Genomic DNA, 25,740 nt, shown 5'->3' with positions numbered 1-25,740 from the left:
AATCAAAACCGGAGAAGTTAGAAAAACGCTGTTCTGTACTTTTATACACAAGGGTTCAACCTCTCTCCTGTGTTAGTTTGAAGCCGAAACGACAAACGCGCTCAGAGGAGATAGTTTTTGAAGGAAGGTGACCGGTTTTTACAAAAAATGTGTTTTGAAGGGGGAATAGCAAACCTCCTGTTGATTTTTGCGGGGGGTTGTCAATCTATGAAATGTAGGTCCAAGTGAGACCTACATAGAGGTTTTTGTTTCATGTCTCTCCGACCTTCCCAGTGGGAGTTACAGGCAGTTTTGTCATTTTTTTCTTCCGAGGAGCAGTTTTTTCAGCGTTTTATTCAAAATTTTTTTTGAGATTTGGGGTTAGGTTTTTTTATTAAATCGCAATTTTTGCCAGTCCTGATGTGTGTGTTCAGTTCGGTGAGTTTTGAAGCATGTTAAGGGGGTCAAATTACAGCTCAAAGAGGCAAAAGTGACTGTTTTTAGTACTTTTTTGTCTTGAAGGGGGAATTGCCAACTTTCTGTTGATTTCTGCCCAAGGATGTACAATTATGAAATCTAGGTCTAAGTCAGACCTACATAGAGAATTTTGTTTCATGTCTTTCCGACCTTCCTAGTGGGAGTTACAGGCAGTCTAGTTTTTTTTTTTTCCTAGGGGGCGCTAGAGCGCAATTTTGAGTTTTGGGGTTCGGTTTTTTCATTAAAAGACAATTTTCGCAGGTCCTGATGTGTGGGTCAAATATGGTGAGTTTTGAAGCATGTTAAGTGGGTCAAATTAGTGCTCAAAGAGACGGCCGGTATAATAAGAATAAAACCTTACAAATTCAATAGGTCCTTATGTCCCATTGCATAAGGACTCCCTTTAGGAGTCCTTATGCAATGGGCCATGCGGGCCCTAATAAAGGCTTAACATATCCCACTTTGCATGTAATAAGTTTGTCACATATTAGTTTCACATTTGAAGTTGAGTTGCTGATATGAATGGACTTTTACACCATAATGTATTCATTTCTGTTTTACCTGTACAGTTTTGAAATGCTTACATACACTCGTTATGGCTACAAATGTCATTGATTTAATTTGAAGCTACTTTTTTCCCGGGTGGAATTACTATACAGTATTTATGATTTTCTATATTCCGCACAATACCTTATTGTCTACATATACTTACAATGAGGAGGGATGACCTGTCCATGCTGATGACACTGCGATTAACCCTGCGAAGAAGCCGCTCCATTATCAGCTGAACATGCCCTCTGGTTGGACCCTGCACAGACACATACATACAGGCTTTTTTTTTGCTAAGGCATATTAGTTAAGCGCAAGTACTAATTTGCCTAGCAGTCAGACAAGAGTCCATCCATCCATCCATCTTCTTCCGCTTATCCGAGGTCGGGTCGCGGGGACAGCAGCTTAAGCAGGGAAGCCCAGACTTCCCTCTCCCCAGCCAGTTCGTCCAGCTCCTCCCGGGGGATCCCGAGGCGTTCCCAGGCCAGCCGGGAGAGATAGTCTTCCCAGCGTGTCCTGGGTCTTCCCCGTGGCCTCCTACCGGTCGGACGTGCCCGAAACACCTTCCTAGGGAGGCGTTCGGGTGGCATCCTGACCAGATGCCCGAACCACCTCATCTGGCTCCTCTCCATGTGGAGGAGCAGCGGCTTTACTTTGAGCTCCCCCCGAATGACAGAGCTTCTCACCCTATCTCTAAGGGAGAGCCCCGCCACCCGGCGGAGGAAACTCATTTGGGCCGCTTGTACCCGTGATCTTGTCCTTTCGGTCATGACCCAAAGCTCATGACCATAGGTGAGGATGGGAACGTAGATCGACCGGTAAATTGAGAGCTTTGCCTTCCGGCTCAGCTACTTCTTCACCACAACGGATCGATACAGCGTCCGCATTACTGAAGATGCCGCACCGATCCGCCTGTCGATCTCACCATCCACTCTTCCCCCACTCGTGAACAAGACTCCGAGGAACTTGAACTCCTCCACTTGGGGCAAGATCTCCTCCCCAACCCGGAGATGGCACTTCACCCTTTTCCGGGAGAGAACCATGGACTCGGACTTGGAGGTGCTGATTCTCATCCCAGTCGCTTCACACTCGGCTGCGAACCGATCCAGCGAGAGCTGAAGATCTTGGCCAGAGGAAGCCATCAGGACCACACCATCTGCAAATAGCAGAGACCTAATCCTGCAGCCACCAAACCAGATCCCCTCAACGCCCTGACTGCGTCTAGAAATTCTGTCCATAAAGGTTATGAACAGAATCGGTGACAAAGGGCAGCCTTGGCGGAGTCCAACCCTCACCGGAAACGTGTCCGACTTACTGCCGGCAATGCGGACCAAGCTCTGACACTGATCATACAGGGAGCGGACCGCCACAATAAGACAGTCCGTTACCCCATACTCTCTGAGCACTCCCCACAGGACTTCCCGGGGTACACGGTCGAATGCCTTCTCCAAGTCCACAAAGCACATGTAGACTGGTTGGGCAAACTCCCATGCACCCTCAAGGACCCTGCCGAGAGTATAGAGCTGGTCCACAGTTCCACGACCAGGACGAAAACCACACTGTTCCTCCTGAATCCGAGGTTCGACTATCCGGCGTAGCCTCCTCTCCAGTACACCTGAATAGACCTTACCGGGGAGGCTGAGGAGTGTGATCCCACGATAGTTGGAACACACCCTCCGGTTCCCCTTCTTAAAGAGAGGAACCACCACCCCGGTCTGCCAATCCAGAGGTACCGCCCCTGATGTCCACGCGATGTTGCAGAGTCTTGTCAACCAAGACAGCCCCACAACATCCAGAGCCTTAAGGAACTCCGGGCGGATCTCATCCACCCCCGGGGCCTTGCCACCGAGGAGCTTTTTAACAACCTCGGCAACCTCAGCCCCAGAAATAGGAGAGCCCACCACAGATTCCCCAGGCCCTGCTTCCTCATAGGAAGACGTGCTGGTAGGATTGAGGAGGTCAGACAAGAGTGTAAAGTAATAATTACAAGATCACAACATAAGCTAGAAACTGTAATTCCCTCTGAAAATGGTGTACTGACAGTAGACGCAGAATATGTGTGTATGTGCAAATGTTTGTCTTTCAGTAGTCAAACAATAGGAAGAAAACCTTGTTTTTACATATTCAACAGCATTAAGGCTGAATTAGAGTAAATATTTGGGGAAAATCCCCACCATGCTGCACTGGATCCGCAACACTTTTACTATATAGCCATTCATCTTCTATCTGTATACGTATAAACCTTGGCCCTGTATGCATGTAATCTTGTTTTAACAAGATGCTTCTGAAATTGTACTACAAACCCTGTTTCCATATGAGTTGGGAAATTGTGTTAGATGTAAATATAAACGGAATACAATGATTTGCAAATCCTTTTCAAGCCATATTCAGTTGAATATGCTACAAAGACAACATATTTGATGTTCAAACTCATAAACTTTATTTTTTCTTTGCAAATAATAATTAACTTAGAATTTCATGGCTGCAACACGTGCCAAAGTAGTTGGGAAAGGGCATGTTCACCACTGTGTTACATCACCTTTTCTTTTAACAACACTCAATAAACGATTGGGAACTGAGGAAACTAATTGTTGAAGCTTTGAAAGTGGAATTCTTTCCCATTCTTGTTTTATGTAGAGCTTTGGTCGTTTAACAGTCCGGGGTCTCCGCTGTCATATTTTACGCTTCATACTGCGCCACACATTTTCGATGGGAGACAGGTCTGGACTGCAGGCAGGCCAGGAAAGTACCCGCATTCTTTTTTACAAAGCCACGCAATGCAACACGTGCTGAATGTGGCTTGGCATTGTCTTGCTGAAATAAGCAGGGGCGTCCATGAAAAAGACGGCGCTTAGATGGCAGCATATGTTGTTCCAAAACCTGCATGTACCTTTCAGCATTAATGGTGCCTTCACAGATGTGTAAGTTACCCATGCCTTGGCCACTAATGCACCCCCATACCATCACACATGCTGCCTTTTGAACTTTGCGCCGATAACAGTCTGGATGGTTCGCTTCCCCTTTGGTCCGGATGACACGATGTGGAATATTTCCAAAAACAATTTGAAATGTGGACTCGTCAGACCACAGAACACTTTTCCACTTTGCATGAGTCCATCTTAGATGATCTCGGGCCCAGAGAAGCCGGCGGCGTTTCTGGATGTTGTTGATAAATGGCTTTGGCTTTGCATAGTAGAGCTTTAACTTGCACTTACAGATGTAGCGACCAACTGTATTTAGTGACAGTGGTTTTCTGAAGTGTTCCTGAGCCCATGTGGTGATATCCTTTAGAGAATGATGTCGGTTTTTGATACAATGCCGTCTGAGGGATGGAAGGTCACGGTCATTCAATGTTGGTTTCCGGCCATGCCGCTTACGTGGAGTGATTTCTCCACATTCTCTGAACCTTTTGATGATATTATGGAGCGTAGACGTTGAAATCCCTAAATTTCTTGCAATTGCACTTTGAGAAACGTTGTTCTTAAACTGTTTGACTATTTGCTCACGCAGTTGTGGACAAAGGGGTGTACCTCGCCCCATCCTTTCTTGTGAAAGACTGAGCATTTTTTGGGAAGCTGTTTTTATACCCAATCATGGCACCCACCTGTTCCCAATTAGCCTGCACACCTGTGGGATGTTCCAAATAAGTGTTTGATGAGCATTCCTCAACTTTATCAGTATTTATTGCCACCTTTCCCAACTTCTTTGTCACGTGTTGCTGCCATCAAATTCTAAAGTTAATGATTATTTGCAACAACAAAAAAATGTTTATGAGTTTGAACATCAAATATGTTGTCTTTGTAGCATATTCAACTGAATATGGGTTGAAAATGATTTGCAAATCATTGTATTCTGTTTATATTTACATCTAACACAATTTCCCAACTCAGTGTTTCCCACACATTCATTTATTTGTGGCGGCCCGCCACGAAAGAATTACGTCCACCACAAATGGATTTTTCGGCTTTTGACTCGCTCGACCGCTCATAAAAGCAATGGGACTGTCTGTGAATGTTGCTTGTAGTTACAACTCCGGTGCAGTAGGTGGCGGTAACTCCGCCAATAGCACTTAATTCACCTGGTGGGGCAGAAGAAGAAGAAGAAGAGGGACGGCCGGACGGACGGACGAAACGGGATCAAAATACGAGGGTAATATAGGTTCTAGGTAGATATGTTATAGCTGCATCGCTCGCGGCTCGTCATATATTTAACGTTAATCCGCTGCTTCATTAACACCGCCGCTGTTTGACTCGTGGGCCGGGGCAGACGAACGTAGTAAAAGTCACGTGTTACCCTACCGACGAGCTAACGTGTCCAGGTCATAACCATGTTGTCAATAAACACACATGGACTGAAGCTAAATTGTCCACTGTCCACTGCAGCATGTGAATGCAATGAAAAGAATAAAATCTGATCCAACCAGCTGTTAAAATGTTGTCCAGGTTAATGTTTTGGCCATTAAAAGCCCTTTATTTCAAGATTTCAACTGTGATCGGGCTTTAAACAGTTGGCTGACCTGTTCAGATGGGTGTAACTGCTACTGGTCAAATAATGTGAAATACCATTTAATTTTACATGTATGCAATGCCATTTAAATGTAATTATAGATAATAATAATAATAATAAATACTGTGTAGTGTTGTAAATAGTCAACGGGAAGGATTTTAGTAAGATATAAGCCATGAGCACTACACAGCCAGAAAAAAACCTGGGCAGGACAAGTAAAAATATTGGGGCAAGTAGATTTGAGAAGTCGGGCAAGTAGAAAAAAACCTTAACGTTGAACCCTGCATGTGTTGAGCTGCTGCCGCTTAAGGTTGGACGGCACTGTACATAGAGCGCTTCTGCTCGTTAGTAATACATTCTAATGTTGGATGTTCACTCCTTCACACAGATGAGCATAGAAAAATATTTTCAACGGCCGAAAAGGGCTCGACTTGGAGAGGAGGTAGGCCTACAGTCCGGACCACAGGTGCGACCTGTTCAGCAGCAGGAGGAGGAGGAGGAGGTTGACTGACTGTGGCAGGACACCTCTGCCTCTGTTTCACTTTATGTTGCTGGTAAATAGTATGGTTGTAGTATTAGGCTAAAGTTAAATTATTTAGTATTCACTAATTAAAGGGGCAGAGCTTTAAGAGACATTTTAGCTTTTATATTTTATAAGATATATTTTTTGTAAGAACCACAATTAATAAATATATTTCAGTGAATCACTAATTGTTCAAATCTGTATATAAATATGTACATAAAATGTTGTAATTATATTCCAACTCCGCGTTCTTCTTGGTCATCGCCGCTGCCGCCGCCACCCCCCACCCCCCGACCACACCACCACAAATAGATGCCTGTCCTGTGGGAAACACTGCAACTCATATGGAAACGGGGTTTGTACTTTGATCTGTGTTAATATGAGCAATTACCACATCCTTGCGATCCAAAATGTCCAACACCGTGCTAAGCAGTTGGACACAGGCCTCGTAGTCAGGCTTACTGGAGTGATCATCCAGCTGCCCGCTCAGCTGGTCAGCGACGAGCGGCAGCAGCACATCTCGACAATCTGTGGGAACAAAAGGAGAGGAAAAGTGGTCACAGAATGACACATTTCTATTCCCTAGAGGAGATGTGACAAAGTTGTATGCGAGCGCGTTTGCATTCCATTTTGTGTGAAATGCCATTATGTGGCTTCAAGCCTCAAAACTCCTACCTGGCTGCATGAAAAGGTCACTCTCCACTATTTTGCACATGCAGCCCAGCTTCTGACGCACAAGCTGAGAGTCAGGAATGCTCTCGATAAACTTTGAAAGCAGAATGCTGGAAGAAGAAAGTGCGAGCAATCACATGTATTGTTACATTAGACTCATAACATGTTGACAAAAGTAAAATCATCTGCTTGGAAATAAAAATATGCAATTTCGAGCAGTGCAATCCCTCTAGAGAATTACCTTAGTTCCACAGGATCAAACACAGATTGGATGTCATTAATAATGCTGGGGAGGTATTTCAATATTGCCCCCTGAAAAACATGGAGTCGGTTGCGATCAAGTCATAGCACGATAATATAAACAGTAAACTATGAAGGAATTCAAGTACAGCTTTTCCTCAACTCGCTGACAATGACATTGTGCATATAAGCATTTAATAACTTGATTAATCATATTTTATGACTGCATTTAATGTAAGCTACTTTCTCCCTGCAAGCTTTTAAATGAAAGTTGGATGGGTGGAAAAAAAACCTGTCAATTACATATCTGACCTTTATTTTCACTCCCTCATCAAGTGGTCTGTCCATGAGAGCGTTGAATGACAGGAAAAGAGAGCGAATTGAGTTGAAGAAGGCGTCCCCGTCTTCACTGTTGCCATAGAACCTGTCAAGACGGACTACATCACAAGGTGTTCTTACGAGACAAAATTGGTCATCGCCTACCTACCTTAGGTAGAGGATGCGAGACTGGACAATAAACCTGAACAAATACTTGAGAGCCTTCAGTGCTGCATAGAGATTCTCAGTCAAGGCAGACTCCTCTGCATGACCCACATAGTAGTTGAGCACTCTAGTTAGTTTCCTGAAAAAAACATGCCTGACTTCAGTTCTGCTGGTAATCACACAATAAAGTATGTGGTGGATAAGATCAGAAGAAAACAGAGCGTGATGTTGCAGACAAATGAAGGTGGGAGAGACTCACATGTACGCCAAAGTAGCACTGAAGTGCTTGTTAATGTAGGTTTCAAGGACAGGGTTAAAGTGCTGGAATTTGATGTCGCCAATAAGTGTGATAATGAAAACCTAAAGAAACCAAAGAGATTCTCACATGAGCTCAATCAAGGAACATCCTCTCTATGAACAAGTGGTATCTCCAGAGGTGGGTAGTAACGCGCTACATTTACTCCGTTACATCTACTTGAGTAACTTTTGGGATAAATTGTACTTCTAAGAGTAGTTTTAATGCAACATACTTTTACTTTTACTTGAGTATATTTATAGAGAAGAAACGCTACTTTTACTCCGCTACTTTTATCTACATTCAGCTCGCTACTCGCTACTAATTTTTATCGATCTGTTAATGCACGCTTTGTTTGTTTTGGTCTGTCAGACAGACCTTCATAGTGCCTGCCTTACTGGTGACGTTTCACTTCGTTCCACCAATCAGATGCAGTCACTGGTGACGTTGGACCAATCAAACAGAGCCAGGCGGTCACATGACCTGACTTAAACAAGTTGAAAAACTTATTGGGGTGTTACCATTTAGTGGTCATTTGTACGGAATATATACTGTACTGTGCAATCTACTAATAAAAGTTCCAATCAATCAAAAGTGTGAAGGAAAAAAGACCCTTTTCCATTTCAACCGTACATCCCGTCAAAAGCCTAAAGACTGACTGCACAGTTCCTGTCTTCACAATAAAAGTGCCGCTCCATCGCGCCTGCGCTTTCAAAATAAGAGTCTCCGAAAGCCAGCGCAAACAAGCTAGCAAGCTACGGAGTTTGCCGCCAATGTATTTCTTGTAAAGTGTATAAAAACGAATATGGAAGCTGGACAAATAAGATGCCAAAAACCAACCACTTTCATGTGGTATTAGACAGAAAGGAGGAACTTTTTTTCTCCTCCATTTGAAAACGTGGACGTTATCAGCACTACTGTCTGATTACAATCAATGCAAGTCATCAGAATCAGGTAATACACCAACTTATATTCTTGTCTTCATGAAAGAAAGGAATCTATATGTGTTAAACATGCATGTATATTCATTAAAACACCTTTAACATGCAAACAAAAACGGCAAAATAAATAAATATAAATTATATATTGTATATATCAATGTATGTGTATATATATATATATATATATATATATATATATATATATATATATATATATATATATATATATATATATATATATATATGATATGTGTGTGTATGTTACTCATCAGTTACTCAGTACTTGAGTAGTTTTTTCACAACATACTTTTTACTTTTACTCAAGTAAATATTTGGGTGACTACTCCTTACTTTTACTTGAGTAATAAATCTCTAAAGTAACAGTACTCTTACTTGAGTACAATTTCTGGCTACTCTACCCACCTCTGGGTATCTCATCATTGATGTTAAGAATCATAGCAAAAACTAACCAAAGCGTTGAACACCAGAGTGTCATAGGTATCTTTTTCTGAGGTGTCCATCATGATATTGAACAGAGCATCAAGGGTGTCCTGAAGAAACTGTGAATAAAACAGAAACATATCAAATATGAAGTAATATAAAAATGGCACACAAATATATCTAATATACAGCAGCATAATAAATATAAAGTGTGACATTTGCAGTGCAGAGCACTCACTTTGACTATCTCCCCCCCTTCGACCTCCATCAGCCTCTGTAAGATCTGCTCAAGATCTTTGGGGTTAGATCTCCAGTTCAACAGGCCAAGTAGATCCACTAAAGATTATTAAAGATGTCAGTTAAAATATATAAGTATATACTGTAAAGGGAAAGTAGTTGCAGAAGTTATTTGTGACAAAAGATTTACAGGGGGCCAGTTGGACCTCGGGGTTGCACAGACTAGTCAACTTTAAGAGCCAGAATGACACTAATCACGTGGTTTTGGCAGAGCACAACATTTTATTTTGCATGGATGTGGGAGAAGTAGCCCACGGAGTGCATTTGCAATTGGCTGTGGCTGTGACACAAGTTTCTGCCTGCTACGTGGTCCCTGACAAACAAGCTGTTTGCAATTAAGCGCAGTGCATTACACAACAGTCCTTTTTTATGCTTTTAACATGGCTAAGTAACATAACACTGACCATGGAATCAACTGGCTAAAGTTCCGTTCTACCCGTATCAATGCAAAACTGCTGAGATTCGGTAAAATGGAAACATTATTATTTTCTTCAAAGAGCTCTTGAGCATGGAGGTAAAACGTTTGGACAAGCAGTGCAATTGTGGAGGTTGACACAGCAGTCGTATTTGAGCGAGCCGTGACGGACACACACTCGGTGGAATTGAGGCTAGGGTGCATGTCAAGTTGATGTTAAAGCTGATTTAAGAGTTGTTGATATTCTTGCATTTTATCTCTAAGCACCTTGAAAACACAAAAGCTTATGCTAGAATTTTATTTGTTGATTTCAGCTCAGCTTTTAATACAGTGCAAATTCACATACTCTTAGAGAAGCTCAAAGACATGGGTGTAAACTCCACCTTGATCAAATGGTTCCACTCTTTTTTAACAAACAGAACACAGCAAGTGAAGGTCAACAGAACACTGTCAGACACCAAACACTGCAACACAGGCGTCCCACAGGGTTGCGTTGTATCACCAACACTGTTTACATTGTACACCAATGATTGTAGGACTGTGCACCCTAACAATTATATGCTGAAATTTGCGGACGATACCGTGCTCCTAAGCCTTCTACACAAGGATACGGACCCCTCTGTGTACCAAGACGAGATAGACCTATTTATTAGGTGGTGTGACACTAACCATCTTATTTTAAATGTGACCAAGACACAGGAAATGGTTTTGGATCCGAGGAAAGTGACTGACCATGAGCCAGTGGTCATCAAAAATCAGGAAATCACCCAGGTATCCTCATATAAATATTTAGGGGTTGATAATTTTCTCTGCTGGAAGACACATATTGACAAACTGTGCAACAGACTGCAACAGAGGCTATATTTTTTGCGAAGATTAAGATTGTACGGCGTAAGCAGCCATATCATGATCATTTTCTACTGTGCCATTGTAGAGAGCATCATTAGATACGGGATCACCTCATGGTTTGGCAACCTAACCGTTAAGCTAAAAAGCAAACTGGCCGGCATGCATAAAACGGCAATGAAAATCGTAGGAAGGAAAGAATATGAGCCTATACAGAGCATCTATGAGCAGGCAGTTAGGAAAAAAGCTAAGAAAATTATTTCCAACTCACAACACCCACTCTTTCCTGAATATGGAACCCTGCCATCAGGGAGAAGACTCCGGGTCCCACTATGCAAATCTAACCGCCTTAAATTATCATTTGTCCCAGCCTCCATTAAGCTGACCAACAATGTGCAATAGAATTTTAATACATAGGTTAGCACTTTTTTAGCACATAGCACTTTAGCACATAGCACTTTAGAACTAAGCACTTTAGCACACAGCACTTTATCCATGAGCTCTAGTGCAATGCACATTGGTACTTTATCTTTATCTCCATACTGTAGATGTTATGCCTACATCAAAGTGCCACCTATGTCTATCAAGCTCCATGTTCTGATGTTTAAATGTTAGTTGTATGGTTGTGGTTGTGTCTGTGCTTGTGTTTTTGTTCTGTTGTTTTTGGGTATGTTAAGAAAGCAATGATGCACTGTGCCCAAGACAAATTTCCCCGCGAGGACAATAAAGTTGAACCTTGAACCTGCTATTGTCTGTGATTTATGTGCATGGCTTGTCTGTTGTCAGGGAATAAACGTAAAACATTCCCTCCTCCTATGTTTTTATTCATGATGGGGAAAAATATGAATGACATCATCATTGAGTAGTCAACCTTAAAAAAATGAGAAGTGGTGCAACCCCTAGTGAGACCAGTATCCAACCAAAAGAGGTGGTAGAGCTGAAGCTGCTTACATTTTGGTTTGGAGTAACGAGGATGGACAGGATTAGAAACAAGCAGATCAGTGGAACAGCCCACGCAATTATGTCTGGGAGACAAAGTTAGAGCCCAGCCTGAGATGCTTTTGACTATGTGGGAAGGGAGGATTACATAGATAAATGGGGCTGCAAGGGAAGAGAAGAAGGTGAAGACCAGATAGGAAGTTTCTAGATGCAAGTAGTAGAATTGACAGGGGAAGATGCAAAGGTAGCGACCTCTAATGGGACAAGACAAGTCAAATATATAGGGAGCAGAAGTCACACTGTTGGAATACAAATGACAGTACTTCCAAAATCAATATGAATACATTAATAATATCAACCTGTCCACAGAATATGAACATCAAAGAACAGCTCAATTAATTTGAAGGCAAAGTGGCAGACTGTGTGTCGTTATCCATTTTAGACGCTGTTTCATCTCCAAAATGTCAGACATTTGAAATGAATATTCAGATGATGGTTGAAACATTTTGAATTGAAAAAAGTATGCCATATTACCATTCTGGGTGAGTTTAGTAGAGCAGGTAAGCGTGGCAATCTGGAAGCTGTCCTTAGTGACAGTGATCACTCCGGAATGGTGGAACTGCTTCCCCGTTTGCTTCTCCTTTTCTTCTACTTCAGCCCAGGTCCCTGGCAAGGTCAGATATACTTTTGCATCTTCTGTCTTTTTCACATCCACCTAAGAAATTAATCAAATAGGGGATGAGTCTTAATCCATCCAAATCAATGCATATGAAGTTGTAGATTGGTCGGTCTCATGATAATGAACCTACCCACTGGCAGTGCTGACTGTAGTTAGATTACGGTAACCTAATACACAAAAACATGAATCTGCACTTTAAACTACCTTGTAGACGATAGGTTCATGCCTTCCGTCCCTCAGCGTTGTCCCGTCTCCTCTCATAAGTCGGACAAAAGCCATGCCAAAGGGTTTTTCCGATTTGTCCCTCGCTGGAGGATACACAGGAGCATATGATGAGCTCTATTTCCCATGATGTTTGTCATACAAATAAGTCACAGTGACTCACAGTCCTGAGATGATCTATGTCGAAACATCACCCTCAGGTGACAGCGGCACACGTCTTCAATGGGAATTGTCACCTTGGAGAGAAAAAACTCAATTAGATCCGAAAATTAAGATTGGAAAATACAGGACCAGATATGAAAAAGATATGTTTTAAAGATGGAGATTATTAGCACATTCTGACTCTTCAAGGTGATTTTATGACACACAGTGGTAGTAATTCTAATTGACAAGCCAATTAAAAAGCAAGGAGTGTCATGCTCAAAGTTACATGACGAGTGCTTGAAGTAGAGATGCGCGGTTTGCGGGCACAACCGCGTAGTCCGCGGATTATCCGCGGATCGGGCGGATGAAATTTTTAAAAATTAGATTTTATCCGCGGGTCGGGTCGGGTCGGGTCGGGCGGTTGAAATAAAAAAAAAATTAGATTTTAAATAGATTCAGGCGGGTGGCAGTTAAACCAATTGGTAAATATATATACATAGTTAAATGTTGTTACCCACATACGAAAAACGAGCAGGCACCTGCAGCATATGCCACAACAGAAGAAAAAAAAAGAAAAGAGATGGACACTTTTACGGAGCGGAGAAGGCCCCCGACGCCTCACCGGGGTCCGGGACCGAGGCCCCTTCCCCCGAGAGGGCCCCACCGAGAGCCGTAGCTGAGGCGATCCGCGAGAAGGGCCCGACGCACGTCCAGGGTCACCACCGCGCCCACCGCACCGACCGCACCGACACCCCACCTCGTCCGCCTTCGCCGCGGCCGGCGTCACGCGCAGCAGGTAAGCAGCTTACCTGCCCGCCACCCCCGTGGCCGGGGGCTCGTAACAGGGGTCACTCCGCGCGCTCCGCCCGCGCAGCTTACCTGCCCGCCACCCCTGTTGCCGGGGGCGCGTAACAGGGGTCACTCCGCGCGCAGTGCACTCACGAAAGGGGTGGGGCTCACCCTGGTTGATATAGACAGCAGGACGGTGGCCATGGAAGTCGGAACCCGCTAAGGAGTGTGTAACAACCCACCTGCCGAATCAACTAGCCCTGAAAATGGATGGCGCTGGAGCGTCGGGCCCATACCCGGCCGTCGCCGGCAGCGAGACGCGCTTGGAGGTGCGCTCAGCGCGGCTCCCATATGATTGCGCACTGGTGTGCGTCTGGGCCGTGACAGCGTGGCACGCGAATGTCTGTGCTGCATTGGATCAGTCTCCTTTCTTTAACAGGCAAAAGCTTTATAACCTCACTAATGCCTTGCATCGTCTATATTAGATATAAAACAACGGGCGGGTGCGGGCGGATGGCGGGCGGATGGCGGGCGGGTGCGGTTCTGATCAAATGTTACATCGGGTGGATGGCGGATGGTTGACGACTTTCTGATGCGGTTTCGGATGAAATAATTGCCTATCCGCGCATCTCTAGCTTGAAGATATATTCACCTACAAATTATTGCGGATAAACGATATTATTCTCAATAGTATTTTGATACCAAATTAACCACTAATGTAGTGATAATACATACCAATAATAATAATACAAGTATACCCTTTCAAATGTAAAAAAATGAATTGCTCATATAATTTAAAATTGTAACTTTTAAATCTCAAAATTAAATGAAACAAATAATTTCAAAGAAAATACTGTCTGTTAGCAAAAGTTGGCAACCAAAAGCAAATGAAATAGGTTGGGTCTGTTAAGGAGGCGGTGGTGCACTCTCAAATACACACAAGCAAAACAATAAATAAGAAGACTAAATAAAGTGTTGACAAACAAAGTTGCACTTCAATATTGAACATGCAGGCACAGGTCCAGTTGGACATTACTTAACTGACAATCAAGTTTAAAAAAAAAGCAGAGTATCAATATAAACACTACAGTAAAAGCAGATGTTTAACAGGTCATATGCAAAAACAACTTTAGCTTGTCTGGCAGATTAGGAGCGAGGAACAGCAACATGACAAATGTCGGTCAGAAGTTTGAAATGCTAGCTTATCAACAGTATTAAAGGGCATCATGTCTTTGGCGATGCAGTGATTGTGAGCCCACACTAGTTTGGTGTGCACTGACTTTGTTGCCGCAGCCCCTCAGCGTGTGCAGACTGTCCAGACATCTGCTTTTCAAGTGAGAATGCAAGTTTGTCCTGTTTTCTTTTTTTCTTGGCACAATTCTTGCACAAATTTGGCAAACTGTCTCCTCAGTGTTGATAGTCTCATCTTGTTTAAAACTGTAATATTGCCACACTGGTGCAGTGCTATTTGGTTTTGTGAACATTTTGTACTGCAACTGTGTTTGTCACAGGCTAACTTGTTGCACTGTGTGATGCTAGCGACCCCGCCTCTCCACACAAAGACAAAGAATGAATGACAAAAGTATTCACTTTTCATTCCCCTGTGGTACAAACACACGCAGCAGCTGAAAGCGTTGCAAAGAGTGAATGCTATAGAAGCCCGTAAACACGCATGCACATGGCGGGTATCCACGCTGGACTTCATTTGTATTTATGGTTCAATGAATTGACTTATCAGATATCAAGCCCAGGCCTACCCATGACAAGCTTACCTTCACAGTTTCATTCCAACAAGGCTGCTTCACTTGGTAGTAAATGACAGACTTGTACTCTGTGATTCCATCGTAACCAGCGCCAGGAAACACTGCTTTCTATGACATGGATTTGAAATACATATTAGTACATGTGGCAGGAATAAAGAATTTGGGTATGGTAGCATTGATAGAAGCAGCAGATATACTTCTGTAGCTCTTCTTCAGACCTAAAATGTGTTAGGGGTTATAAAATTCCCTGAGATGTTATTACCGTAGTTGGAAGGCATTTGCATTTCACTTTAGAGCAGGAGTCATCAGCCTTTTCCAGGCCAAGGACCCCAAAACTGATGGACCGTCTATTTATACATGTTGTATACAACTGTGTTTTAAATGCCACTGGTCCTAAAAAGATGTTTTTGTGCGATACCCGCCTGTCCCTCAGTGTTGGAGAGACAGATGAATGCAGGTAGTCCTCAGGTTATCAATATGTTGCATTCCTAGAAGTCGGATCTCATAGCTAAAATAAATATAATTTTACTCCTAAGTTACTCAGTGCACACAAAACACATGAAGGACATTTAAAATACACAAACAAAAATATAAAATACAATAATCAAATGAAGCTATAATAAAAAGAGGACTACTATTGTTCTTAGACAATTATTTTCATTCAACTTTGTCACATTAGTCGGGTCTACTGTAGTTCCTTTAAGCTATATTGCTGTCTTTTCCAATCAATCCAATCCACTTTATTTATACAGCACATTTAAACAACAAAATGTTTCCAAAGTGCTGCACAACAATACCTTGTTAAAATATTCTGTCAGGATAGTCAGGAAGGATAAGCTTCTCATCTCCTCCCAGATCATGTAATGGGACCAAATCAATGACCACATGATCCATACCTGCCAACTTTTGAAATCAGAAAAACCTAGTAGCCAGGGTCCAGGGGCCGCAGGCCCCGGTAGGTCCAGGACAAAGTCATTCGCAAAATGATTGATTGCATTCAGACAGGTTAAAATGTTGCTAAAACCATCACTTTTCTATCAGTCACAGTGACTTTTCAAAACAAAAATATTACAGCAAAAATCATATGGGTTGATTGACATGTTTATTCTGTAAGCTAACTTCAATAGTTTGAAATTATTTTGACAGTTAATGCCAGTTATCCTGTCAACCTTTCACAAGACTTCAATTTGTTAATTGAAAGTATAAACACTTTTTACAGTAAACAAATGGTAAAACAGTACTAAACAATTCCAATTAAAAAAAAATTGGTGTCATTATTAACTTTCTGTCCAAGCTTGTATAATCTACTGCCTTGTTCAATTGTAAAAAATATTCTGTGCCTAAAATTCACATTTCTATCACAATTATCATACTGTAAACATGGTAAGCTAACTTCATTAAAATTAATAGTCCTGTCAATAGCATGGAATTACAATTCAAATGTAGTTTTTTTGTAAGCCTTTCAAAAGAATTCAAAATATGAAAAATGAATGAAAATTAATTTAAGCCATCAGACACTTGAAAAGTGGCACATCACATCTCTAATGTAATCATTTGAACTTTTCAACAGAAATAGCACTGCAAAAATATTAAGGACATACTTCTGTATTTTGGTAGTTATGCTGTCAACATTTAACAAGATTTCTTCAACTTGGACTTGAAAGCATAAATAGTATAAACACTTTTAACAGTAAAACAGTACTAAACAATTCCAATAGATAACATTGGTGTCATTACCTTTTTGTGGCTAAAATCCAAATTTAGCAACGGCATTAGACTTGTGTTTTTTTGTCCCAACGTGGTCTTTTACATCGCTAATTCCTCCGTGTCCGATCGAAAAATCTTGTCTGCACAAGGTGCAATTCGCGTAGTTTTCACCCTTTTTGGAACAGATAATTATTCCCGGATAGGCTTTTGAATATTCTTCACGGAATGACTGCAGTTTTCTTTTCGGTTTAAGACTCGTTTGCGATTTTTCTCCGGCTGATTCCATGATCGTTCGCTCGTTTGGAAACAATGGCAACTGGTGCTTCGTGCTTGGCAGCGGTGCTATAAATAGCCTCGCGCATGGCATTCGGAATGGCTCGATAGGAAGTTACGGGAAGCAGTGTCGATTGTCATTGTTGTTACGCCATTTCGTGAATAAAACTTAAAAAAAAATTATTTTTTTTTAATTAATGAAAAACCGTATTTTTTATCACTGCAACCGTAACCCGGAATAGGTTGATGAAAACCGTACTAATTACGGGAAAACCGGAGTAGTTGGCAGGTATGCATGATCATTAATACTATTTGTCTTTACAGACCATCACTTTTGCGATAGTCAAGAAATAAGGAAGGAATGCGTGACTGGCCCTTTATCTTCTCTGAGGTTTTATGTTGCTCATTTCAACTTCTGTGTCACAGTACTGCATAGGAGACAAAGTCTGTAAAGTTAAGTAAAAAGCGGCGTTACTGTAGTCTCAGTATAGTACCCGTATTTTCCGCACCATAAGGCGCCCTGGGTTATAAGCCGCGCCTTCAATGAACGGCATATTTCAAAACTTTGTCCACCTATAAGTCGCCCCGTGTTATAAGCCGCATCTAACTGCGCTAAAGGGAATGTCAAAAAAACAGTCAGATAGGTCAGTCAAACTTTAATAATATATTAAAAACCAGCGTGATGTGGGCGCGCATGGAGTCGTATATCAACATGGACGGAGCTGCGTGAAAAAAGCCACCCGGCCTCTTCGCGTAAACTTCCCTTAACCACTCGCTCATCTTTTCTTCATCCATCCATCCCTTCGAGTTAGCTTTTATGATGACGCCGGCTGGAAAGGTCTCTTTTGGCAAGGTCTTCCTTTTGAATATCACCATGGGTGGAAGTTTCTGGCCATTAGCATGGCAAGCTAGAACCACAGTGAAGGATGACTTCTCATTCCCTGTGGTGCGAATATTCACCGTACGTGCTCCCGTTGTATCCACAGTGCGGTTCACAGGAATATCAAAAGTCAGTGGAACCTCGTCCATGTTGATAATGTTCTCTGGCCGGATCTTTTTTTCAGCTATCTTGTTTTTACAATATGCACGGAAAGTAGCCAGCTTTTCTTGAAAGTCTTTAGGCAGTTGCTGTGAAATAGTAGTCCGTGTGCGGATGGAGAGATTGCGTCTTTTCATGAACCGGAAACCTGTCGCTTAGTAGGAGCCATTTTGTGGTCTTTACAGATGTAAACACACAAAGGAAATGAAACGTAATATCCGCGCGCTTCTTCTTCTTCTACGGGGGCGGGTGGTTGCTTACAGTAGAAGAAGAAGCGCTTCCTCTTCTATGGGGGCGGGTGCTTACCTTGGCGGTTGCTTGCGTAGAAGAAGAAGCACTTCCTCTTCTACGGGGAAAAAAGATGGCGGCTGTTTACCGTAGTTGCGAGACTGAAACTTTATGAAAATGAATCTTAATATTAATCCATATATAAAGCGCACCGGGTTATAAGCCGCACTGTCAGCTTTTGAGTAAATTTGTGGTTTTTAGGTGCGGCTAATAGTGCGGAAAATACGGTAACTGTGTGTGCTGTCGGACTCAAGTCCCACGTAGCGTTGTGGCACACACACACTTCTGTCGCAAAGGACTTCCATTTTGGAGTTCTGGAGTGAATCTTTTGTCAATGGCCCATTTATCTGTTCACTAAAGTGTGTTGGATTATTTATCATGTGTATTTAAAGACATCCAAATGTAGGAAAAAAAAATTGTTGGTTCAATATGAAAAAGTTATATTTAGAAAAAAAAAAGGCTAATCAACCAAAGATTCCACAACCTCTCACCACGTCCCCTTAATTATTGATGGTACTAGAACAGAAGTTTGCATCCAACAACTTGCCTTGTCCATTTAAACATCACCCCTATTGTAGAGTGAGTAGATAGTTAATACTTTCAAGTGGATTAGTGATTTGAGAAAGCTGCGATTCATGTGTCAAGGACATAAGTTGCTTGGCCAAAGTTACCTCCATGGCATTGCCTTCATCGTCGTGCACACTCAGCATGACCTCTACGTTCTTGGGCGTCTTCTTTTTACCACGGTCAAACTCCCCCTGCAGCAAGGTGACGTAAATGTCGTTCCTCACGTTTCCTGGAGAATCCAGAGCAAAAGATCAGGTAAATGTGCCATGAATGTGTTTGTGGTCCTGCAGGCGATAAGAACAAGTGTCCAGCAACAAAGACTTAAGTCACCTGGGAGGATGATTTCTGGAAAGCCCATTTTCCTGACTATAGCTGTGCTGCGGTCCACAAAGTGAGGGTAGTCCTTTCTGACCTGTGCAAGATCTCCAGGGAGCAGCTTCAGGGTCACAAACAATCCTGCCAACAAACATGAAAAGAAATTCAACAGCAAAAAGTTACACACTGCAGACTCACACACATGATTTATTTGCCTCAAAACAAAAAGGTCAACCTAGAAGGACCCTCTAAAATCACAGGGGATAGAAAGTGTGTGAGTGTTTCACTTTACCCTGGCCCTTGTGATTGACCTCCCTCGTGGCAATGACTTTGTTGAAAACCGCAGTAAGTGGCTCATTCTCTCCGATGACTCGAGATGGGATGAGGGGCGACATGATGAGCTGCCTCTGACGGATGTAGGTCTCCATTGCTATCCTGAAAAAGTGCAGCAGGGTGAAAAAGCAGCAGCCAACCTTATGATTGATGACAAACAAAAGGACAGAAGCTGAGAAAATAAAAGGCTTTCTGGAATGTTGTGCTTAGTGTTAACAATTGGTGAATTCCATCAAATCAATATTTGTTTTAGGAAAGACAGTCACACACACCACAGCTCTGCATAGTCAAAACAAGAAAGGCTTTTTCTTCTAAGAGTTCTAAAAGTTAACGTTTTTCAAGAATTTTATTGTGTGAACCCAAAACAAATAATTAAACACCAACTCCTACCCACTTCTCCAAAGTGGGCTGGCTCAGGGTGGAGGACAGAGTTAAACAACTTGCACTGAGCCTAGTCTATAAAATCCGCTACACCTCCCTGATACCCAAGTACATGTCAAACTACTTCCTTAACGTAAATGACCGCCATAACCACAACACCAGGGGGAGCTCCACTAACCACGTTAAACCCAGATTCCCATCTAACAAAGGTCTTAACTCATTCTCTTTCTATGCCACATCAATATAGGAATGCGCTCCCAACAGGTGTAAAAGAAAGGGCATCTCTATCCTCCTTCAAAACCGCAATAAAAGTACACCTCCAGGCAACTTCAACCCTAAACTAACACCCTCCCCGGATTGTTGTTAATAATCAAATGTAAACAATTAAATGCAGATATTTTTCTTATGCCTTCTGATCTCTCTCTCTCTCTCTCTCTATGTCCACTACTTGCTGTCCATATCCTACCAAGTCAGACCTACACTGTTCCAATGTCCATTTCTCTGTTCTCAATTGTTGATGACTGATGATAACAACCAAACCTAACCCCCCTGACCCCCTCCACACCCCAAATTGTAAATAATGTAAACAATTCAATGTGATTATCTTGTGTGATGATAGTATACTATATCTGTATCATGAATCAATTTAAGTGGACCCCGACTTAAACAAGTGTAAAAAACTTATTGGGGTGTTACCATTTAGTGGTCAATTGTACGGAATATGTACTTCACTGTGCAACCTACTAATAAAAGTCTCAATCAATCAATCAAAAACCCTTTCACCATTATTTGAGAAGAGTAAAAGGCACATTGGAAACTTGTCTCCTTGTTTCTAATTGCCCTTTGTTTGATCGAGTATTGTGGACAAAGCAAGTCAAATGTTGTTTCTCATGTTTTCCATCAACGCTATTCCTGCGACATTCCAACACAAAAATTGGTAGAAGAAGCGTGACCAAATCAAAAGACTCACTGCTGAAAAGGGATGAAATGTTGTTTGTCCTCGTCGTCTGTTTTGCCATGAGCGATATCTGTGATGTCCATCACTGCAATGACAAAAACATCACAGTGTGAAATAGACTGGCCAGGACAAGCTGGTGTAAGAGCATGTATTTTCTTATCAAAAAACAACATCTCAATAGCACTTGGACAGGGTTTATGTCATGCAATGTAAAAAAAAAAAAAAAATTCCAGTGTGAACATGAAATATCTTGTCTTTGCAGTCTATTCAATTGAATATAAGTTGAAAAGGATTTGTTGTATTCTCTTTTTATTGACCATTTACACAACTTCACTGCTTTTGAGCTTTGTATTGTTATTCTCTAGAAGACCAACCAAGTGTGTTAAGAAGTAGAGTTACAATGCACACCACCTAACTTACTAAATATATTTGGGGTGGTCCTAATGAAAGAACGTATGAGAAACATTTATTATTAATATAGGGGACGGCGTGGCGCGATTGGGAAAGTGGCCGTGCCAGCAACCTGAGGGTTCCTGGTTCAATCCCCACCTTCTACCAACCTCGTCACGTCCGTTGTGTCCTTGAGCAAGACACTTCACCCTTGCTCCTGATGGGTGCTGGTTAGCGCCTTGCATGGCAGCTCCCGCCATCAGTGTGCGAATGTGTGTGTGAATGGGTGAATGTGGAAATAGTGTCAAAGTGCATTGAGTACCTTGAAGGTAGAAAAGTGCTATACAAGTATAACCCATTTACCATTTAATATGTTTATGGGCTTTCTAAGTTAAACCTTTTAATTAGGGCCCGCATGGCCCATTGTATAAGGACTCCCTTTGGGACATAAGGACCTATTGAATTTGTAAGGTTTTATTCTTTATTCTTCCGCCGCCACATTAAACTGTAATTTGACCCACTTAACATGCTTCAAAACTCACCATATTTGACCCACACATCAGGACCTGCGAAAATGGCCTTTTAAAAAAAAAAAAAACCCCACAAAACTCAAAATTGCGCTCTAGCGCCCCCTAGGGGAAAAAAAACTAGACTGCCTGTAACTCCCACTAGGAAGGTCGGAGAGACATGAAACAAAAACCTCTATGTAGGTCTGACTTACACCTAGTTTTCATATTTGTACATCCTCGGGCTAAAATCAACAGGAAGTTGGCAATTCCCCCTTCAAGACAAAAAAGTACTAAAAACAGTCACTTTTGCCTCTTTGAGCTGTAATTTGACCCCCTTAACATGCTTCAAAACTCACCAAACTGAACGCACACATCAGGACTGGCAAAAATTGTGATCTAATAAAAAAACCTAACCCCAAATCTCAAAATTGTGCTCTAGCGCAATTTTTTAATAAAACGCACAAAAAACTGCTCCTCGGATGAAAAAACTGACAAAACTGCCTGTAACTCCCACTGGGAAGGTCGGAGAGACATGAAACAAAAACCTCTATGTAGGTCTCACTTAGACCTACATTTCATAAATTGACAACCCCCAGCAAAAATCAACAGGAAGTTTGCTATTCCCCCTTCAAAACAAATTTTTTGTAAAAACCGGTCACCTTCCTTCAAAAACTATCTCCTCTGAGCGCGTTTGTCGTTTCGGCTTCAAACTAACACAGGAGAGAGATTAAACCCTTGTGTATAAAATAACAGAACAGCGTTTTAATACCTGCTCCGGTTTTGATTTTATGACCCTTCAAAGACCCGCTGCGCTGATGCTGCTGCGCTGCTGTTTTTTTAAGATGGCTGCTTAAAAGCAGGAAGCACCAACGTGCCCACACAATGCAGACAAGGTAGGTACACTAGACAAAAGTATTGGGACACTTAGGCCGAAAACTGGACAAAAGTATTGGGACACTTAGGCCAAAAACTGGACAAAAGTATTGGGACACTTGGGACTACAACTTGACAAAAGTATTGGGACACTTAGGACTACAACTTGCCAAAAGTATTGGGACACTTGGGACTAAAACTGGACAAAAGTATTGGGACACTTAGGACTAGCACCTGCCAAATACGCGGGCCCGACCAACGCTGCTTGCAGCTTTAATTAATGTTTAGGTTGTGTTCAAAAATAATTAAATAAATACAGAATACACAGTTGCACTCCAAATTATTTAACCCATATATTTTCCAAATATAAACTTTCTACAGATGGCCAGAATACAAACACTCAGATGTGTTGAAATATTTAAACAGTTGTTGTTTTGTTGGTTCATTGTAACCTACAGCAAGTTTATAACTTTGCAAATAAATAGAATTTACAATAAGGGTTGAATGATTTGGGGTGCAACTGTGCATTGCTAAAACAACAAATGAAATGTTGCGTTAAGACTTTAGCACGGGGCTATATATGTGTGAGCAGACAAGTCTATTATTCTGTGCACTCAGCTCTTCTGCATCTTTCATTTCAAACACCTGCCTTGGTCACAGTATTTAACTTTGGTTTGGCATTAAACAAAAACAAAATGGTGCAGTCTCTAGCTGCTGTCAACTAATTCCATAACTTATTTTGAACACAAAAACAGGTTAAGTACCCAGTGGAATTTCAGTCCCTCTTTCGGTTCAACATTCTTGTGTGTGTGTGGTCATTTGAGTGTAGAGCAGACTGGAAATATCTTAAGAACTCAAAACTGTCCTGCTTTATTTGTTTTCAAAGCCACATCTTGCACTCTAAAAATACAACTTTTGCTACAGCAAGGAGACTTTGTCTTTTATCAAACAATGTAGCTATCACAGCAGAAAGCTCAATTAGTTTTGCTTTGCCCCTCACACATGACTTCATTCATTCACTCAGTGCTAACATACTGAAATGATGTTTGCAGAATTTGAGTTTACGGTTAAGAAGTTGATTGCTACTGTGTCTGATAAGTCATGTTTAAATGCAGCACAGTTCACTCTGTCAACTTGCACCACTGGATTGATGGTCACAACCAGAGTGTGACAGACAACGGTACTAGCAAGACACTAGACACGTTTGTAGGCCTCTCCTGATAACACATTCTGCTGTATTGTCTCACAAACTATACTAGCAAGACACTACACACGTTTGTAGGCCTCTCCTGATAACACATTCTGCTGTATTGCCTCACAAAGCCTGAACAGCATTATTTTGAGAGCAAATTAAGAACCAATGTAATAATAATATATGATAATTAAACCTTTCAAACACAACAATCTTGCATTTCTCATTAGTGATTTTAAACATTGTACCGTATTTTTCGGAGTATAAGTCGCACGGGCTGAAAATGCATAATAAAGAAGGAAAAAAACATACCGTATTTTCCGCACCATAAGGCGCCCTGGGTTATAAGCCGCGCCTTCAATGAACGGCATATTTCAAAACTTTGTCCACCTATAAGCCGCCCCGTGTTGTAAGCCGCATCTAACTGCGCTAAAGGAATGTCAAAAAAACAGTCAGATAGGTCAGTCAAACTTTAATAATATATTAAAAACCAGCGTGATGTGGGCGCGCATGGAGTCGTATATCAACATGGACGGAGCTGCGTGAAAAAAGCCACCCGGCCTCTTCGCGTAAACTTAAACTTACCTTAACCACTCGCTCATCTTTTCTTCATCCATCCATCCCTTCGAGTTAGCTTTTATGATGACGCCGGCTGGAAAGGTCTCTTTTGGCAAGGTCTTCCTTTTGAATATCACCATGGGTGGAAGTTTCTGGCCATTAGCATGGCAAGCTAGAACCACAGTGAAGGATGACTTCTCATTCCCTGTGGTGCGAATATTCACCGTACGTGCTCCCGTTGTATCCACAGTGCGGTTCACAGGAATATCAAAAGTCAGTGGAACCTCGTCCATGTTGATAAAGTTCTCTGGCCGGATCTTTTTTTAAGCTATCTTGTTTTTACAATATGCACGGAAAGTAGCCAGCTTTTCTTGAAAGTCTTTAGGCAGTTGCTGTGAAATAGTAGTCCGTGTGCGGATGGAGAGATTGCGTCTTTTCATGAACCGGATCCCTGTCGCTTAGTAGGAGCCATTTTGTGGTCTTTACAGATGTAAACACACAAAGGAAATGAAACGTAATATCCGCGCGCTTTTTCTTCTTCTACGCGGGCGGGTGGTTGCTTACAGTAGAAGAAGAAGCGCTTCCTGTTCTATGGGGGCGGGTGCTTACCTTGGCGGTTGCTTGCGTAGAAGAAGAAGCACTTCCTCTTCTACGGGGAAAAAAGATGGCGGCTGTTTACCGTAGTTGCGAGACCGAAACTTTATGAAAATGAATCTTAATATTAATCCATATATAAAGCGCACCGGGTTATAAGCCGCACTGTCAGCTTTTGAGTAAATTTGTGGTTTTTAGGTGCGCCTTATAGTGCGGAAAATACGGTATATAAGTCGCACTGGAGTAGAAGTCGCATTTTTTGGGGAAATGTATTTGATAAAAGCCAACAGCAAGAATAGACATTTGAAAGGCAATTTAAAATAAATAAAGAATAGTGAACAACAGGCTGAATAAGTGTACGTTATATGAGGCATAAATAACCAACTGGTATGTTAACGTAACATATTATGGTAAGAGTCATTCAAATAACTATAACATATAGAACATGCTATACGTTTACCAAACAATCTAATCGCTAAATCCCATGAAATCTTATACGTCTAGTCTCTTACGTGAATGAGATCAATAATATTATTTCATATTTTACGCTAATGTGTTCATCA

The 25,740-nt window shown here is 41.8% G+C and overlaps 1 protein-coding gene across 1 annotated transcript in view; it reads right to left on the bottom strand.

Annotated features, from left to right (window-relative positions):
• Positions 1-25,740, bottom strand: part of dock5 (dedicator of cytokinesis 5) — a 125,799-nt gene that overhangs the window by 47,110 nt on the left and 52,949 nt on the right. Inside the window, exons 11-27 of the mRNA XM_061985842.2 lie at positions 21,074-21,146; positions 19,682-19,824; positions 19,405-19,530; positions 19,179-19,303; positions 15,210-15,308; positions 12,668-12,740; positions 12,487-12,590; positions 12,138-12,318; positions 9,345-9,442; positions 9,136-9,225; positions 7,689-7,789; positions 7,434-7,568; positions 7,259-7,370; positions 6,948-7,018; positions 6,710-6,816; positions 6,426-6,562; positions 1,169-1,264 (exon numbers count right to left, since the gene is read on the bottom strand). Of these exons, the coding sequence (XP_061841826.1) occupies positions 1,169-1,264; positions 6,426-6,562; positions 6,710-6,816; positions 6,948-7,018; positions 7,259-7,370; positions 7,434-7,568; positions 7,689-7,789; positions 9,136-9,225; positions 9,345-9,442; positions 12,138-12,318; positions 12,487-12,590; positions 12,668-12,740; positions 15,210-15,308; positions 19,179-19,303; positions 19,405-19,530; positions 19,682-19,824; positions 21,074-21,146 (1,871 nt within the window). The remainder of the gene's footprint in view (positions 1-1,168; positions 1,265-6,425; positions 6,563-6,709; positions 6,817-6,947; positions 7,019-7,258; positions 7,371-7,433; positions 7,569-7,688; positions 7,790-9,135; positions 9,226-9,344; positions 9,443-12,137; positions 12,319-12,486; positions 12,591-12,667; positions 12,741-15,209; positions 15,309-19,178; positions 19,304-19,404; positions 19,531-19,681; positions 19,825-21,073; positions 21,147-25,740) is intronic.

Source organism: Nerophis lumbriciformis, linkage group LG12 (assembly GCF_033978685.3).
Source record: "Nerophis lumbriciformis linkage group LG12, RoL_Nlum_v2.1, whole genome shotgun sequence".
Classification (NCBI taxonomy): domain Eukaryota; kingdom Metazoa; phylum Chordata; class Actinopteri; order Syngnathiformes; family Syngnathidae; genus Nerophis; species Nerophis lumbriciformis.
Note: the sequence above shows the minus strand (reverse complement) of the source record. Positions and strands in the feature narration are given on the sequence as shown.